The sequence below is a fragment of the Podarcis cretensis genome, assembly GCF_951804945.1.
Source record: "Podarcis cretensis genome assembly, chromosome: 3".
In the NCBI taxonomy this organism is placed as follows: Eukaryota; Metazoa; Chordata; class Lepidosauria; order Squamata; family Lacertidae; genus Podarcis; species Podarcis cretensis.
Genome location: NC_137172.1, coordinates 102,126,328 through 102,142,825, shown reverse-complemented (window position 1 = coordinate 102,142,825; position 16,498 = coordinate 102,126,328). Strand labels below are relative to the sequence as shown.

Sequence of the window (16,498 nt, the reverse complement as noted above, 5' to 3'; positions counted from 1 at the left end):
CAGCTCACATCATTCATACTTGCCCTGTACCTACCCTACTTAACCAATTAGTGGCTGTCTTCCATTACATTCCTTAATTGTGTTGTGAGTTCTCACTGCCTTGCATACACAGAGAGAAATCACAGAACCAAAAACTTCTTCTGGAGTCTGGTCTGCTAGGGTAATTTCTAAGGAATTAAGTAGTCTACCAGGAAAAATTAAATTTCTAAAATAATGTACTGTGCCATGTTTCCAATCAATTCCACCTTATCTAGCTTGTCCCCCCTCCCAATCTCTTATGCATACTCATGTAATAAGCTACAAAAAAGAATGATTAGATTGACACAAAGTGTTTAATACTGAACACATGTACTTTCCCCCTTTGGTAGAACACAATGTAAAATTAAAACTGCACCCCAGTTGCTTTTCTGTAGTGTTTTACCAATGTGGATAAAGGCATTGATAATGGGAGGAAGAGACATGAATGAATTGAAGGCTATGAGAAACTGCACATGCAAATCAGTCTTTGCAACATTTAGAAATAAAAAGTGGAACAATGATGGTTTCTTGTTACATCTTTTCCAAGATCATGTAATATGGAAGACCAAAACCCAGTGAGAAACTCAGATAAGGAGAAGTTTGGAAGCATCCTTAAAGTTTGGAAGCTCTTCACCCTATTCCCTATTGCAAAGTTTCCAAAATATGTTTATTATTCACCAGCTCATTCTGCTGTCTTCTCATGCTTTCCTTTCAAATACCTATAGGATGCCCAACACTGCCATTATGCTTGTGGCTTTTGATCTAACAGAAGCATCCACTAATATAAGAAAATGGTTTTCTCCAATTTTGCCTTCTCACTTCAGTCCCCTCCACATATACCCCCCCCCCACAAAAAACGATTCCAGAGTGTTGGTGGCCCGATAAGGAGAAGTTTGGAAGCATCCTTAAAGTTTGGAAGCTCTTCACCCTATTCCCTATTGCAAAGTTTCCAAAATATGTTTATTATTCACCAGCTCATTCTGCTGTCTTCTCATGCTTTCCTTTCAAATACCTATAGGATGCCCAACACTGCCATTATGCTTGTGGCTTTTGATCTAACAGAAGCATCCACTAATATAAGAAAATGGTTTTCTCCAATTTTGCCTTCTCACTTCAGTCCCCTCCACATATACCCCCCCCCCACAAAAAACGATTCCAGAGTGTTGGTGGCCCTTCCATAATAGTTTAGCCTAAACACTTAGTGTATGTTTACTTTTTTAAAGGGAGGTTAGTCCATGCATGTCGCTTTGGTGTAAAAGTTTAATTATTGCAGTGAACTAATATCGAACCAGTCCATTTTATCTCCAAAAAAATCCTGAAAGCACGGTTTATAAAAATAGATTTCCAACAGCCTCTTTAATATACTTAAGGCTAATTTGGCTTGATTGGAAGATTACATATATTTGGTGTTTTATTGCCTTGCTTCTTAAGTTCGTCAGCTGTAAGGGTGTTTAATTTAACTAGGTTCAAAATGACAGGAAATCATTACATCCACCAAGTGACATGCTCTGTAAATGAAATGAATCACATGGAACATGCACATGGGCTGTTAAGGTTCCTTCGGAAACAAATAATAATGGCAAGTTCCAAGTTAGTACTACCTTTCAGCCAGCCTGAGATCTCCTATGTTTTAATAAATCTGACTTCAATTAATAGCTATTGCATTTCAGTCTGCAGGAACAACAACAACAAAAATCAATATAGGATTATCCGGTCTTAGCATCAACAAATGTACCTTTGTTTCCATAGAGCTGAATATCAGGATACATATGACAGTGCTCGCAATTCACTGTGTGTGTTTAGCAATCTATGCTCCCCGCTTCCCAAATTTCTACTTTGCCCAAGCAGCACAGATGTGGGAATAGGGCAGTTTCACAACCGCCTCAACATGAGGAATCTCTCATGCAGAAGCCTGGATTATTTCTTTCAATTAATTTGCAAGCTGGAAGAAAGTGAATCTACCGTTGTCACGGCCAGTTGCAGAACAGCCTTGCAATCTGCACCAAGGGGCCAAGCTTCAGCTTTTTAATAAATTCATAAGAGCATGTTTGTTGAAGAGTGGACTGTAAATAAAGGACAATTGAATCAATAGCAATGTTTTTCAGTTTTGCAGATATACCTCGCAGGGTGCTGAGGGCTTAAGGCAATGTTTTTGTTTAACATTATTCTTGTTGACGATGGACTGCTATGTGAGCTGAAAGTGAAGTTTGTGTTCTTTTCTTCTGTCCCCCCCCCCCCATTTATTCTAGCTGGACACTGTGGTTCTCCAGATCCTATTGTAAATGGCCACATTAGTGGAGACGGCTTCAGTTATCGTGACACTGTGGTGTACCAATGTAACCCTGGTTTTCGACTTGTCGGCACGTCTGTTCGGATATGCTTGCAAGACCACAAATGGTCTGGGCAAACACCAGTTTGTGTCTGTAAGTACCACCTTTCCCAGTGATCTATTCTTCTCTAAGTAATAGCAAGCTGATCAGCTCTTAGATGGGTAAGAATGATTAACAATAGCTGGTAGAAAAGGATGTGTACACATAACTGCCTTCAAATGCAGCTGGGTGTGTCCCCCTTCCCCGAATTCAGATTGCAGTTGGTTGGGGGACACACACATCAAAATGAAGTATTTAATAAGAAGCAACAGGACAGGTGTGGATTCTGATTAATGGGTACACTGCTTCCCAACCCAGTGGTGGGAGTGTTGGGATTCACAGAATGCTGTGTGAGATAGCAAGTCTGCAGGCTTGAGTTTGCTAGCTGATGCAACTGCAGTACTTTCTATGGAAGTGCTGGGTCAGAAAGACTCAGCAGTAATGTGCTGTCAGTTGATTGGCTGCCATCGGTTTAAAGGGTGGTGTGAGTAGGTGGTGTAGAAGAGTGTGGTCAGAGAGAGAGAGAGAGAGATAGAAAGGTCTTCCTATTTTCCTTAAGTTGCAGCCAGGTACTCTGTTTGACTGTATGAACTGCTCGTGTATTATAGCCTGTAGATTTTTGTATATATATAGCTCACAATAAATGTACTGCACTGCACTGCAGAACCTGGAACTCTGAGCATTTCTGCCAAAGCACCACAGAGAATTCGCAACAGGGAGTGCACTGGGATTCAGAGTACAGTAAATGGGAGTGGGTGTACACAGCACAAATCCAAGCTCAGCTTTGCATGATAGTATTGGTTGATGCTGCTGCTTTAGCACCAGACTTGGAAGCAGTATCATCAGTCTCTTGCCCAAGCATGTGGCCTGAAGTCTCAACCCTGATGTCTATTCCTGTGCTCTCCTGCAATGCAGAGTCAACAGCATGTGATTAGGCTGCTAAATGTACCTATTACCATAATTCCAAAATGTTTTACGAGAATTGGACAGGGTTGTTGTTTTTTTTGGAACTAGCGGGAACTATGAGCTAGAGGAGCCAATTCCAAATCCTGGTTTACACATACACTTAATGGGCAACGCACACCGTGCCCGTCATACTGTAGGGTTCATAGCACTAAACTGCCTTATGTGTTTGTTGTATGGCTTGCTGGAGTAATGTATGCTATGTACTCAGAGTGCTATACTTTTTAATGTCTTGTAAAAGACATGCAATGTTCATCATTGGTTTAGAGACTACCGTAGCAGGATTATATCATAGAACTATAATAGGTTTGAATGATAGACATTTTAATAATAGTAATAGTAGTAGTAATAATAATAATAATAATAATAAATTATTTGTACCCCGCCCTCCCCGGCCGGAGCCGGGCTCAGAGTGGCTAACATCATATAAATAATACAATATATTATTTATATGCTGTTATATTTTAAAACTAGAGCGTGATTTAAATTTGCTATCTTGCTCTTTTAAAAACTGTTGAACTGCTTCCATGATTTTGTGTCATTTTTATGTATGTCAGTGCATATTTTTTTTTAAAAAAGTAGTTAATTCAGTAAAATATGTTTTAGTTTACCAGTGCATATGTTCCTCATTTTGTGTATAAACCAGGAAGGCTAAATATTAAGCTTCTTGATGATATTTGAGAAACTAAACCAATAACCGTATAAGTGTTGGTTTTAGAATCTTGGAGATAAATATGTAAAACTGTTGAAACAGGTGTGTTCTTACCTGTAGTAATGTAAATGATACAATTATCCTGAGCTTGGTCCAAATCTAGCTCCGATTCTGTGTACTTGTTCTACGGCTCCTTTTCTACAGTTGCCGCTGTAGAAAAAGGGCAATCCATGTTAGGAGCAGGATTGTAAATAAAACTACCGATATCAACATGTCATTGTATGATTTCTATGGTGCAACTGCATTTCAAATGCCTCACACTGATAACCACATTTTACTGGTGCCATAACCTGGCTATAGCCAGGCCTTGTTGAATAATTTTATCACATTGAACTCAGTTACGGCAGTTTTTAAATGTGAGCTGTAACTACATTATTGTAAACACCTTAATATTGCAAATAATATGCAGCTGTTGCTTAAAGGCTACTACAGAAAGAGGGAACAGAAGAATATTGCAGTTGCCATATTTTTCCGATATGCCTTTACTTGCAAACACAACAATTGCAGAGTGTTGATCTGTCAAGAGGTTGGCAATGTGTGACAACAATAATGATGATGTGGTAAGACGAGACACAAGGGCTGAGACCTTTTGTTTCTGGAAGGCATCACAAAAAACAGCATCTGTCAAGAGTAATGAGGGGTGTAAACCGGAACTGACTGAGTGCAATATGCATTTGCCGAAAAGGACAATAATCTAAATACAAGCGTCCTTCACTACCGCAATTTTTACAGACAACCTCAATTTTGCATTGCAACAGCATACCACATATAATCTCTTCTGGCATCTCACTGAATTGTAGGATTCATGGTGAAGAAAGTGTCAGGTAACAAAACCCTTAATATGTTATTAGGCAAATTCAGATCACTCAGGAGGACAGATCACTCAGCAGCTATCAGTTATGAAAGCTAAAGATGGAACCTCCATATTGCAAGGCAATATGCCTCTGTTTTCTAGTTTACCACCACAAACAGGATATAAATATCATTATCATATCTGCTTGTTCTCCTGGACAGCTAGACAGAGTCCTTTTGTTACATATTTAAAGCATTCCCAATTTTTAGTAGTTTTAAGAAATAGTCTACTTTTAGAATTCATTTCCTTTAAAAAATAGCTCTTACTATGCTGGGGAGTCGCTGGGACCGAGCAGCGGGAGCGCACCCCGCCGCGGGGATTCGAACCGCCGACCTTTCGATCGGCAAGCCCTAGGCGCTGAGGCTTTTACCCACAGCGCCACCTGGGGAGTATACTAGGGATAAGCCCTTTGAGATGCACAACTACTCACACAAGGAGGAAAAGTTGTTAGATTTCCAAGTCTGCACAACTTGTAAACCACCAAACCCAACACAACCCACCAGCCATGTATGGCAGGCAACCAGAAGTTCTTGTTTTTGTTGCCTATTTGGAACTATAAAAATGGCAGGGGGTGTCAAACATCCAGCACAAATAATAATATGCCCTCAAGGTAGGAACTATGCTGCTTATATGCTCTGTATAGCACCTAGTATGATGTTGGCACCATATTTATATCACATAGATAGTGGTGATTGTGGTGAAGTGAAAGACAATGTTGAACTTTAGTCTTGTGGCTGTGTTTATCTCTTGTGAACTGTATTTGCTAGATGATGATTTAATAGCTGTCTCCTTGCGACCCCTCACAGATAGGGAGAACCACCACTATGGTTTATCATTTTTTGTTTTCCCATTATAAAAATTAAGGTTGTTATATGTACAGCGCCCACATAGTCCCATCAGTTTCATCCAAACGAGCGCTACAAGTTGGCTTTCTGCCTGGGGGGTGGGCAGGGAGCCATCACACGTCGACTGTCAATAAATTGGATTTCTGATCACTTTTGTTCAACCACCATTTATGGCAGTAAAAATAAATAAATCTGCATGATCTGCTAACTTCCATTTTTCACATTTCAGCCTTGGCAATACAGTCTGATCCAAAAGGAGCTCAATTACTACCAGTTGTTTGTTTGTTTGTTTGCTTGCTTGCTTGCTTGCTTGCTTGCTTGCTTTTAAAAATGCTATGCCTCCTTGAATATATTGCCCATCAGTGCAGGCTATATTGTATTCTAAATCCCTTTGTTCACTCATATGGAGTTCCTGTGTGTATCAGCTTCCATTTTAGTTTGGTGCAGCCATTCTATTAATATTTTCCTGTTTCCTCCTTTAAAATCGATGGGGAAGGCATTGCAAATGGGGTTGTTCTGTGTGTGCATTTAACCCCTCCGCACGCAACATATTTTCTGGATTGAGGCACCAGAGTGCATAACTCGTTGATGTTTGCGACGTGCCCTTCCCAAAAGCTTGCAATCTGTTCTGTGTTTCCTTTCAAAAGCAATCACGTGTGGCCACCCAGGAAACCCCGCTCACGGAATGACCAATGGCAGTGAGTTCAATCTGAACGACGTTGTGAACTTCACCTGCAATACTGGATATTTGCTTCAGGGCGCCTCCCAAGCACAGTGCCGGAGCAATGGGCAGTGGAGCAGTTCCTTACCTACATGCCGAGGTAAGATTTTTTATTTTACAAAATGTACAACTGCTCTTCCTTGATAGTATGATGCAGTTGGAACCCTTCCCAGTCATTTTGGAAATTTGTAACTGGAAGAATTATTTCCTTTGGAGAAGTCTAACCTATTTGAAAATAAGCTGTTGCTGCTTCTACAACTGCTTCTACTTCTATCCAGCCCCACCCCGCCCCCCATCAACCTATCGCCATCTTATAGATTGTGGGCAGATATCACTATTTAATTAATAATAATAATTGCACAGGTGCTAATTTGGTACGGTGGTACCTCGGGTTACGAACAGCCTAGTTAATGAACTGTTGGATTACGAACCAAGGTACCACTGTATATAAACAGTATTGTCATTGGGAAATGCTAAGCAAGGTCAAACTTCCTCCATTGAGTAAGCAACTAGAAGCTGCTAATTTTGACAAATTTAGCTCTTTAGTTAAGCTTTAATGCTGCTGGGTGAATTCAAGACAGGATGGCACATTTCAGAGAGCAGAGTTGTTACTTAAAATGCCATCTCTGAGCTGGGGTCATGCACATACCTCCACAAAATCTAGTAGTCCAGTGTAGTAGAGAAAATTGTTGTGTGTATTATAGGGTTTTTCCAGATGAGGGCTTAATTTGCAGAAAGGTTGCTGAAATATCATAAATAGCTTATGCACAATAATGTGCTTTCTTTTTACTCAGAAATTGTAAATCTGGATTAAATTGGGGAGGCATTTTGGTGCCGATGGTGTTGTTTGGGCATTGTAAAACTTGCATTCATGGGGAGTACTAATATCACAGTAAACACACATCTGGAAGCCTCTGTAGTGTATATTTGGAGACAGTACTCATTTGTAGTAGCACCATGTTCCTTGCAACCTGTATAAAAGACAGCAAACCCTCATATAGGTATAAAATCAGGCACATACCAGTAATTGCAACTTAGAATGCCACCCGGCTGGTGCATACAATCCAGAAAATATTTTCTGTAATACCTAGCTCATAAGCTGTAATTTTAAATCTTCATGGGTTTTCCAGTTGTTGCAAACCATTTGGATATTTTTTAAAAAATGAAATTGTAGTATACAAATGTTTTAATAAAAATAAATAATACACAGATAACTAAATAGACACATCAAGTGCTAACTTTCAATATGCCTTCATAAGAGAGAATTCCCGTCAGTACAAGTATTTAAATAGGGATGGGATATAGTGGTGGATAATGGGTAAATATGAAGGGTTTGTGAGGATCAACTCCTTTGCTTCCTTGTTCCTTAGAATAAGAGCAACAGTGCTGAGTTTCACCAGGTACCAAGTCTCAAAAGAACAATAATATTTGACTTTGGCATCAAGAGTTTGAATCCATGCAAAATGAGGTTCGAGTGTCAACAGGGCAGATTTAAACGTCCTTCTTTCTTTATTTCTCAACAGACTAAATTCAGATTGCCTGCATTTATTTCCTATGTAACTCTTGGCACCTGTCATTGAGAGAAAGCAATCTCCTTCTCTCTTGCCTTGATTTACAACTGGGTCCCTTGGGTGAAGGGCAATCAGGGAAATCAGCTAGTACAGCTCTATATTTGAAGCAGCTTAAATTGAGGCCACAATTCATTCATTCTTTTCCCCCCCGGTAGCCTTAAATATATATGTATATGTAAAGAAAAGAGCTTTGTCCCTTAGAATTAAAGGTATATTTCATACAGTTGTGGGAGTATCTTCTCTCCTGATTTTTGCCACTCACTCAATTTAGGTGTGGGGCAGGGTTGGCAAGGTATCCTTGGGATGAATGTGAAAGTTCCCCAGTTCCCCAAAACTAATTATAGTGGGCTACTTCTATGTATGAGTAGGAACTACCCACAAAGCCAGAGCCGGGCTTCTTTAATTGGCAGGTCAATATCATTGCAATCTGCAGTTATGGCAATTAAAAGCTGGCGAGTGAAATAAAATGCAGAGCAAAAACCATTTACAGTGGTACCTCGGTTTACGAACTTAATCCATTCCGGAAGTCCGTTCTTAAACCAAAACCGTTCTTAAACTGGGGCGTGCTTTACCTAATGAGGCCTCCCTCCACCGGTACCCTTCCACCATTCGGATTCCGTTCTTAGACCGAGGTAAAGTTCTCAAACCGGGACACTATTTCCGGTTTTGCGGAGTTCATAAACTGAATCGTTCTTAAACCGGACCGTTCTTAAAACCGAGGTACCACTTTAGTTGGGTAGGCTTCTTTCTCATTTAACAACTTAAGTTAAACAAGTCAGTTGAAAAAGTTTACATACTGCAGCCTGACAGTCACTAATGTTATGAGAGTTCCCCCTGGTATAGGGATAAAATTACCAGATGAATATGAGTCGTAGTCACAAAAAGGTGAAGCTGGTGGTTCACTGGGCCAATTATATGTGTGTGTATGCCAAGCCATAAGCAGTCTGTGACAACAGCTCTAGAGCAGTGTTGATTTGCTGACTAAAGAGGTCAAGTGTTAAAAGACTTGGACCTTCTCGGGGGGGGGGGGGATGGAGACAAATATCAAGCCATAAACCATCTTTCTGCTTTGTTTGTCAGTGCCATGATCTCTATAGACAGTGTTTCCAGGATTTTAATCCTCTTTTCTAAAGACAAGTAACTGAATAAACAAAGGATTTCACCTTCCTCTTTACCTGTTAGCTGACAGTTGTGGAGGATTCCACCTTTTATGTTCTGCAGAATTTCAGCTCAATGGCAGAGTAAACAGGTAGTGTCTAGGTAGCCTTATACAAGTCTCTGGTCACCAGATTTTACTGTTATTTTTTTTTTGGGGGGGGGGACCAAACTTCTGAATGCTTGCTCTAACTGATTACAGAGAGGACTGAAACAGATACTGTTTTTTAGTTGCTGCTGTAAGATCCTGGTCCTTGAATGAACAGGTTCACAACTCCTACAGCTTGAGGTTTTCTCGATGGTTTGAGTTGGGCATTGGAAGACAGCAAGGCTCTTGTGCCTTTAAGCATCCTTTTCTAGCATGAAAATATATCCATGGGGAGGAAATTCACTTTTTGACACTCTGTCTATTAGATATATTATTATGTACAGTCCCTGGTTTATTTGGGGGCCTTCCTCCCCACTCACAAAATAGTGTACACTTTTGCATATCGCACAAAATGTATGCACATTTTATGTACATTTTTGCCCTCCTTTCCAGGTGAGGTAGCCCATTCCACACACAGGTGTACTAAATCCGAAGCACTGCTGTGTACACTTGCATTTCACTGAAATCAGTGGGGCTTGAGTGTGCCTAATTCTTGTTTCGCTGATACGTCAATACCTTCCTGATTCTCAGTGTGTGGCTTTATTTCCTCTTCCTGCCCTGTGTGCTGTGAGTGTGTTCATGTGCTCCGAACTATCCTATCTCTGCTTCTTACTGCTTCCCTCATTTCTCCCTCCACATCATTTGCAATGTCATCCAACCTCACCATTGTTTATCTAAACCAGGCAGCCCCAACCTGCGGCCTTCCAGATGTTTTGGCCTACAACTCCCATGATCCCTAGCAAACAGGACTAGTGGTCAGGGATGATGGGAATTGTAGTCCAAATCATCTGGAGGGCCGAAGGTTGGGGATGCCTGATCTAAACAAATACCATCAATGTTTTAGCCTTTCTCCTCTTTTAAGTCTGTCACTTACCACTACTACTATTTATGGGTCTTAAACCTTTACTTCGACCACAGCTTTCTCTGTGCGAAAGTGTAAGGGATCATACCACTTCTGTGCCGTTTTAATGCACACGACACTCTTGGTGCCAAATAAAAACGCCGAAGTCATCAAGTTAACAGAAATTGTATATTTCTTTGCATATTTTCAATTATGTAAAGCTTTAGTGATTGGCTATGGAAACCCATCTACCAGCAAAATGTTGAATCAAATGTATTTGGCATTAATTAATGGCTGTTGGATTGAGCTTTCAGCAGCACTGAATTGTACATTGCATGCATGCCATGAATATTTTCCTTTGGATTTTTCTATTCAGTAGTGAAAAACCTTGTATTTCAGTGGTGAACTGTTCAGATCCAGGCTTCGTGGAAAATGCCGTTCGCCATGGGCAGCAGAATTTCCCAGAGTCTTTCAAGTATGGAATCATTGTGGTGTACCACTGCAAGAAAGGATTTTATCTTCTTGGATCATCTGCTCTGACTTGTAAAGCTAATGGTTTTTGGGACAGATCATTGCCCAAATGTTTGCGTAAGTATGCAACAAACTGAATTTTTACTTTATTTTTTTCACCAGAAGGCCAGGAAGCATCAGTTATCACCGAAGTGCATGTAAATAATTGATTTAACAATGTCGGTATGCTGAATTTTGTCCTGCACTCGGGAGAATTTCCTTAACAAGGTATCTACTGTTGTGTGCAATAGTATACCAGCCATTACCAGGAACAGAAGGTCAACACAGCTGATGTTTTTTTCCCATACAATTTTCCTTCTCAAACCCAGAGCTCTGGTTGAGAAACCTACCCAAGCTCAAATTTAAGCTATGTGTTTTTGTTTACTTGTTTTTAAAGACCCAGATTTCTATGGGCCTCGATTTAGTTTGCTTAGTTAAGATTTTAACTGGCTAAAATGGTTTTGTGAACATCATTTTGGCCCAGGTAGGAAGAATTGTAGAACTATATCATACCTGGGCCTACCTGTAGCAGATCTGTTTCATCACAGTTTGAATCTGCTTCTCTATTCGTTTATTTCCTGCACTCTGAGGTTTGTGAAGAACAAATGAAAAGGGCACCAAGAGAAACGAACAGCAATGATTCATTCATACAAATGCATGTTTATTGTGCCGAATTGTAATGTTATATTTATAAACCTTTACAAGGCTCTATTGCTGTCTTTCAGAAGATGAATAGCTATAAATGCTAATCCTATTTTTCCGCACTGTAGCAATTTCTTGTGGACACCCTGGAGTCCCAACCAATGCAATTCTGTCAGGGGACAAATTTACGTATGGATCTATAGTTCGCTACTCTTGTACAGGAAGTCGAACTCTCATAGGAAACTCTACTAGAGCATGCCAAGAAAACAGCCGCTGGAGTGGAACTCTCCCTCACTGCTCAGGTACCTTTGAAAGCATTGACTTAATGTGACCTTGTAGCTGAAATTATTAAAACTATTCCCTTGCAGCAGATTTTAATGCAAGTGAAGTTTAATAAGTCAGATTTTATGCTCTCAGTTGCTCTTTGGTTAGCCGTTTACTCCCATTATAACAGTGATTTTTTTAAACACTTTTTTGTATCTGAAAGATGATCTATTGCTGAGTCCGTCTATGGTCTGTAGGGATACATGTTGTCTCCAAAGTTTCTTCCTTAACCCAGCATCCATTTAGAATGTGTTATATGGCTCAGTAGGGATGCCTAAGGCTTGCCGATCAGAAGGTCGGCAGTTCGAATCTCCGCAACGGGGTGAGCTCCCGTTGTTCGGTCCCAGCTCCTGCCCACCTAGCAGTTCAAAAGCACGTCAAGTGCAAGTAGATAAATAGGTACTGCTCCAGCGGGAAGGTAAACGGTGTTTCCATGCGCTGCTCTGGTTCGCCAGAAGTGGCTTAGTCATGCTGGCTACATGACCCAGAAGCTGTCTGCGGACAAATGCCAGCTCCCTCGGCCTATAGAGCAAGATGAGCGCACAACCACAGAGTCGTCCGCAACTAGACCTAATGGTCAGGGGTACCTTTACCTTTATATGGCTCAGTAGTCAATAACAAGGAGTGCCTCTAGATCCTAAGGATATTCCCTGATTTTGGAAGATCAAGTGAAGTACACTTTTTGTATACAGTGGTACCTCGTGTGACGTACCACTCCCCTTACGAATGCTGCGGGTTACGCACTCTGCCCCTTGTTGTGACCTTTGCCCCAGGGTGCGAGCGGAAGTCGCAGTCCGGCAGCACAGGAGGCGCTGTTAGAGAAACCGTGCCTCATGTTATGAGCGGTTTCCTGTTATGAGCAGACCTCCGGAACGGATTAAGTACGTAACACAAAGTACCACTGTATAGACATATCACTAATGTTTGTATCCTTCGTGCTGCTGTTGGGCATGATTTTTCTTAAGTTCATTTGGGGTCTTCATGAAGCCATAAGAATGAGGAGAGAAGATGATCTCAGCAATGAGTGGATTGTATGTTTACTGGCTCTGCTAGGTTTTTTTTTTTAAGCGATTCTCATATATTATATGCATTATTATATTTATATACACTCCAGGTTTCCTAACATAATCAACACAGCAATGCATATAACTGAATACAGATATTTATAAAATGATACTGCAGAAATATAGTACCAGATGGGGCTTGACTCTCGTCCATGTATTATATGTATAATAAATTTATTTGTGCATATAATTAGTCTGGCTTTGAAACAAAAGCAAAAACACATTCTACATGCACTTTTCCTACACAGGAAAAAGGTTCTGGGCAGGCACACCTTCTTTCTAACCCTGCATCTTGACCAAAAGAGTTTTGACATTGAATTTTCAGCTCTTCTCTGATTATATTCAGTGTGACATAGACCTATGCTAACTTAAATTATAGTTAAGTCTCTGTTGCTCAAACCCGTATTTGGTAGGCAGACTCGGCCTATTGTGGCTCTTGGGCAGGAATATGTGTTTGATGCCTTGTGTTTTGTAACGTGCCTTTGGGGCACACCTCAAAGACACACGGCATTTGAAGTGGAGCTGATGCCTGGCTGGTCGTTAGCCGATTGACACTAAACCGTGCTGACGCCTCCTGATAATGACCCTTCTGATACTTTGCATTTACAGGAAACAACCCAGGATATTGTGACGATCCTGGAGTGCCATCCCATGGGTCCAGACTTGGGGATGAGTTCAAGATAAAAAGCCTGCTACGTTTCTCCTGTGAAATGGGTTATCAGCTGAGAGGTTCCCCAGAAAGAACATGCCTCCTTAATGGATCTTGGTCTGGCTTGCAGCCAGTATGTGAAGGTCAGTATCATATTCAGCTCATGTAACTGCAACTGTATAACTGCATTTCCATAAATATGATACTGGTGTTCTTGGAGCTATTGTTTGTGCTTGAAAGTACATTTAACTACTTGCTTAATTTCAATACTGGTTCTTAATAGAAATGATCAGGTTTACCACTCTCCTTTATTAGTCTCACACCTGTTAATACAATGCGCGGGTGGCGCTGTGGTCTAAACCACTGAGCCTCTTGGGCTTGCCAATCAGAAGGTCAGCGGTTCGAATCCCCATGATGGAATGAGCTCCCATTGCTCTGTCCCAGCTCCTGCCAACCTAGCAGTTCGAAAACACCAGTGTAAGTCGATAAATAGGTACCGCTGTGGCGGGAAGGTAAATGGCATTTCCGTGCGCTCTGGTTTCGTCACGGTGTCCCATTGCACCAGAAGCAGTTTAGTCATGCTGGTCACATGATCCGGAAAGCTGTCTGCAGACAAACGCTGGCTCCCTCAGCCTGAAAGCGAGATGAGTGCCACACTCCATAGTCACCTTTGACTGGTCTTAACCATTCAGGGGTGTTTTACCATTTTTTTTTTTACCTTTAATACAATACTATATAAACAATGAGGGACACAGGTGGCGCTGTGGGTTAAAGCCTCAGCGCCTAGGGCTTGCCGATCGAAAGGTCGGCGGTTCGAATCCCTGCGGTGGGGTGCGCTCCCGCTGCTCGGTCCCAGCGCCTGCCAACCTAGCAGTTCGAAAGCACCTCCGGGTGCAAGTAGATAAATAGGGACCGCTTACCAGCGGGAAGGTAAACGGCGTTTCCGTGTGCAGCTCTGGCTCGCCAGAGCAGCGATGTCACGCTGGCCACGTGACCCGGAAGTGTCTCCGGACAGCGCTGGCCCCTGGCCTCTTAAGTGAGATGGGCGCACAACCCCAGAGTCTGTCAAGACTGGCCCGTACGGGCAGGGGTACCTTTACCTTTACCTTTATATAAACAATATTGTAGCAAAATGTGCAACGGTCTTAAAAAAGTATGTAAGTAAAACAAAATAATGGAAGTATGGTGGTCTGCTAAATCAACATTACTGTTGTGGATTTGAAACTGTTTATCTCTAAGTTGATCATACTTATAGCAGAACTTAGGTTTGCTGTATTGTGAATCTTATGGAAACTTTCTGATGGAAAGAAGTCTACCACATTCTCTTAAGCACCATCCATTAGGGCTAGGAAAAAGAAAACACAACCAATAGTCTCACAATATCTTAAAAGACATTGTTCCAAGCTGGATGTGGCTACAGGCTGCCAATTACTCACCCGTGGTTTAATGAAAAGTTTATTGTCTTTCCTAAGCTCACAGGCAATGTGGGGAAGGCATTTGCCTCAGGAAAGTGAAACAGAATCCAAGAAGGCCTGCATGTATCATAAGTTAAGAATAAGAGCTGCTGGCAAGTTTTGATCTGGATTCACATTTTGTCCTTCATTCACCTTTCTTCTCCCTGCCAAAAAAAAAAAAACCCCTCAGTACACACACAGGTCACATACACAAGTGATTATGAACCTCTCCTATTCTAATTTATTATAAGCACCTGTTCTCCTTTCTAGCCAGTAATCCATCTTCCCACAGCTTACAGCTTGTTTTTTACCAGCAGAACATTTCACCGTTCTTTCATATATAGAATTGATGTTGTGCATTTAAATTCCAGTGTTTCTGTGGGCATTGTTGTATGAGTTACTACAAAGTGCAATTTGAGCGTCCTATGAACTTATAGAATCATAGAATCATAGAGTTGGAAGAGACCACAAGGGCCATCGAGTCCAACCCCCTGCCAAGCAGGAAACACCATCAGAGCACTCCTGACATATGGTTGTCAAGCCTCTGCTTAAAGACCTCCAAAGAAGGAGACTCCACCACACTCCTTGGCAGCAAATTCCACTGTCGAACAGCTCTTACTGTCAGGAAGTTCTTCCTAATGTTTAGGTGGAATCTTCTTTCTTGTAGTTTGGAACCATTGCTCCGTGTCCGCTTCTCTGGAGCAGCAGAAAACAACCTTTCTCCCTCCTCTATGTGACATCCTTTTATATATTTGAACATGGCTATCATATCACCCCTTAAACTCCTCTTCTCCAGGCTAAACATGCCCAGCTCCCTTAGCCGTTCCTCATAAGGCATCGTTTCCAGGCCTTTGACCATTTTGCTTGCCCTCCTCTGGACACGTTCCAGTTTGTCAGAGAACATAGAAAAGTCTCTGGTTGTACACTGTAGCTAATATGGGTTGGGTTTTTCCCTCTTTTGTTTTACATTCATATTAGGAAGTAATTTTTGTGAAAAATACCAGTTCAGTTACAGTAAATGCCTGAACTGGGACTAAACTGATAGTGACCTATTGGCTCAAATTGTATTTGTGACTGCATGCACATACATGTGCAATTTGCACCAAAAGAGGGGTTTCTTCCCATACACAGATATCTTTATTGCTGTTGCTACCAATGTGGTTCATCCAGTCTAATATCCACCTGGAGACTGAGTTAATTTAATCTTCTGAACCTTCAAGCTCTTAACAGAAAAGCTGATTTGCGTGGCAAGTCCCCTCCCCCATGTGAAATGAAGACACTGGACACATTATTTAAGGTTAATGGGTATGAAAAGGCCACAACTTTATTGATTACAGAATTGAAAGGTATTGGCCTTAGGCATTGGCTCCTATCGACTACCCGGCATGGAGACCGGGAAGGGTTATCCACAAGCCGTGGGAGTCCTGTTGAAGTATGCCAACTAGGATCCCACGGGTGTCACCGCTCGGGGGCGTGCCGGGGGCCCTTACCTCCCTAGGTTTTGGACAAGGCAACGCCCCCCGGAGTCCTCTACCGGACTACCCTTTTCATTGGGGGAAGGTGATGGCGCTTCCTTCCCCCCCATTCATTTGCATAATAATTAACCCCTGCCAATGCCTAACCGCCAATACCGTGGAAGTTGTGACGTTTGCTATGAGG

The 16,498-nt window shown here is 41.6% G+C and overlaps 1 protein-coding gene across 4 annotated transcripts in view; it reads left to right on the top strand.

Annotated features, from left to right (window-relative positions):
* CSMD1 (CUB and Sushi multiple domains 1) overlaps window positions 1-16,498 on the top strand; it is a 991,444-nt gene that overhangs the window by 934,204 nt on the left and 40,742 nt on the right. For all 4 annotated transcript variants that reach the window (XM_079969603.1, XM_079969602.1, XM_079969604.1 and 1 more), the window contains 5 exons: window positions 2,268-2,441; window positions 6,408-6,581; window positions 10,596-10,784; window positions 11,477-11,650; window positions 13,346-13,528. In XM_079969603.1, the coding sequence (XP_079825729.1) occupies window positions 2,268-2,441; window positions 6,408-6,581; window positions 10,596-10,784; window positions 11,477-11,650; window positions 13,346-13,528 (894 nt within the window). The remainder of the gene's footprint in view (window positions 1-2,267; window positions 2,442-6,407; window positions 6,582-10,595; window positions 10,785-11,476; window positions 11,651-13,345; window positions 13,529-16,498) is intronic.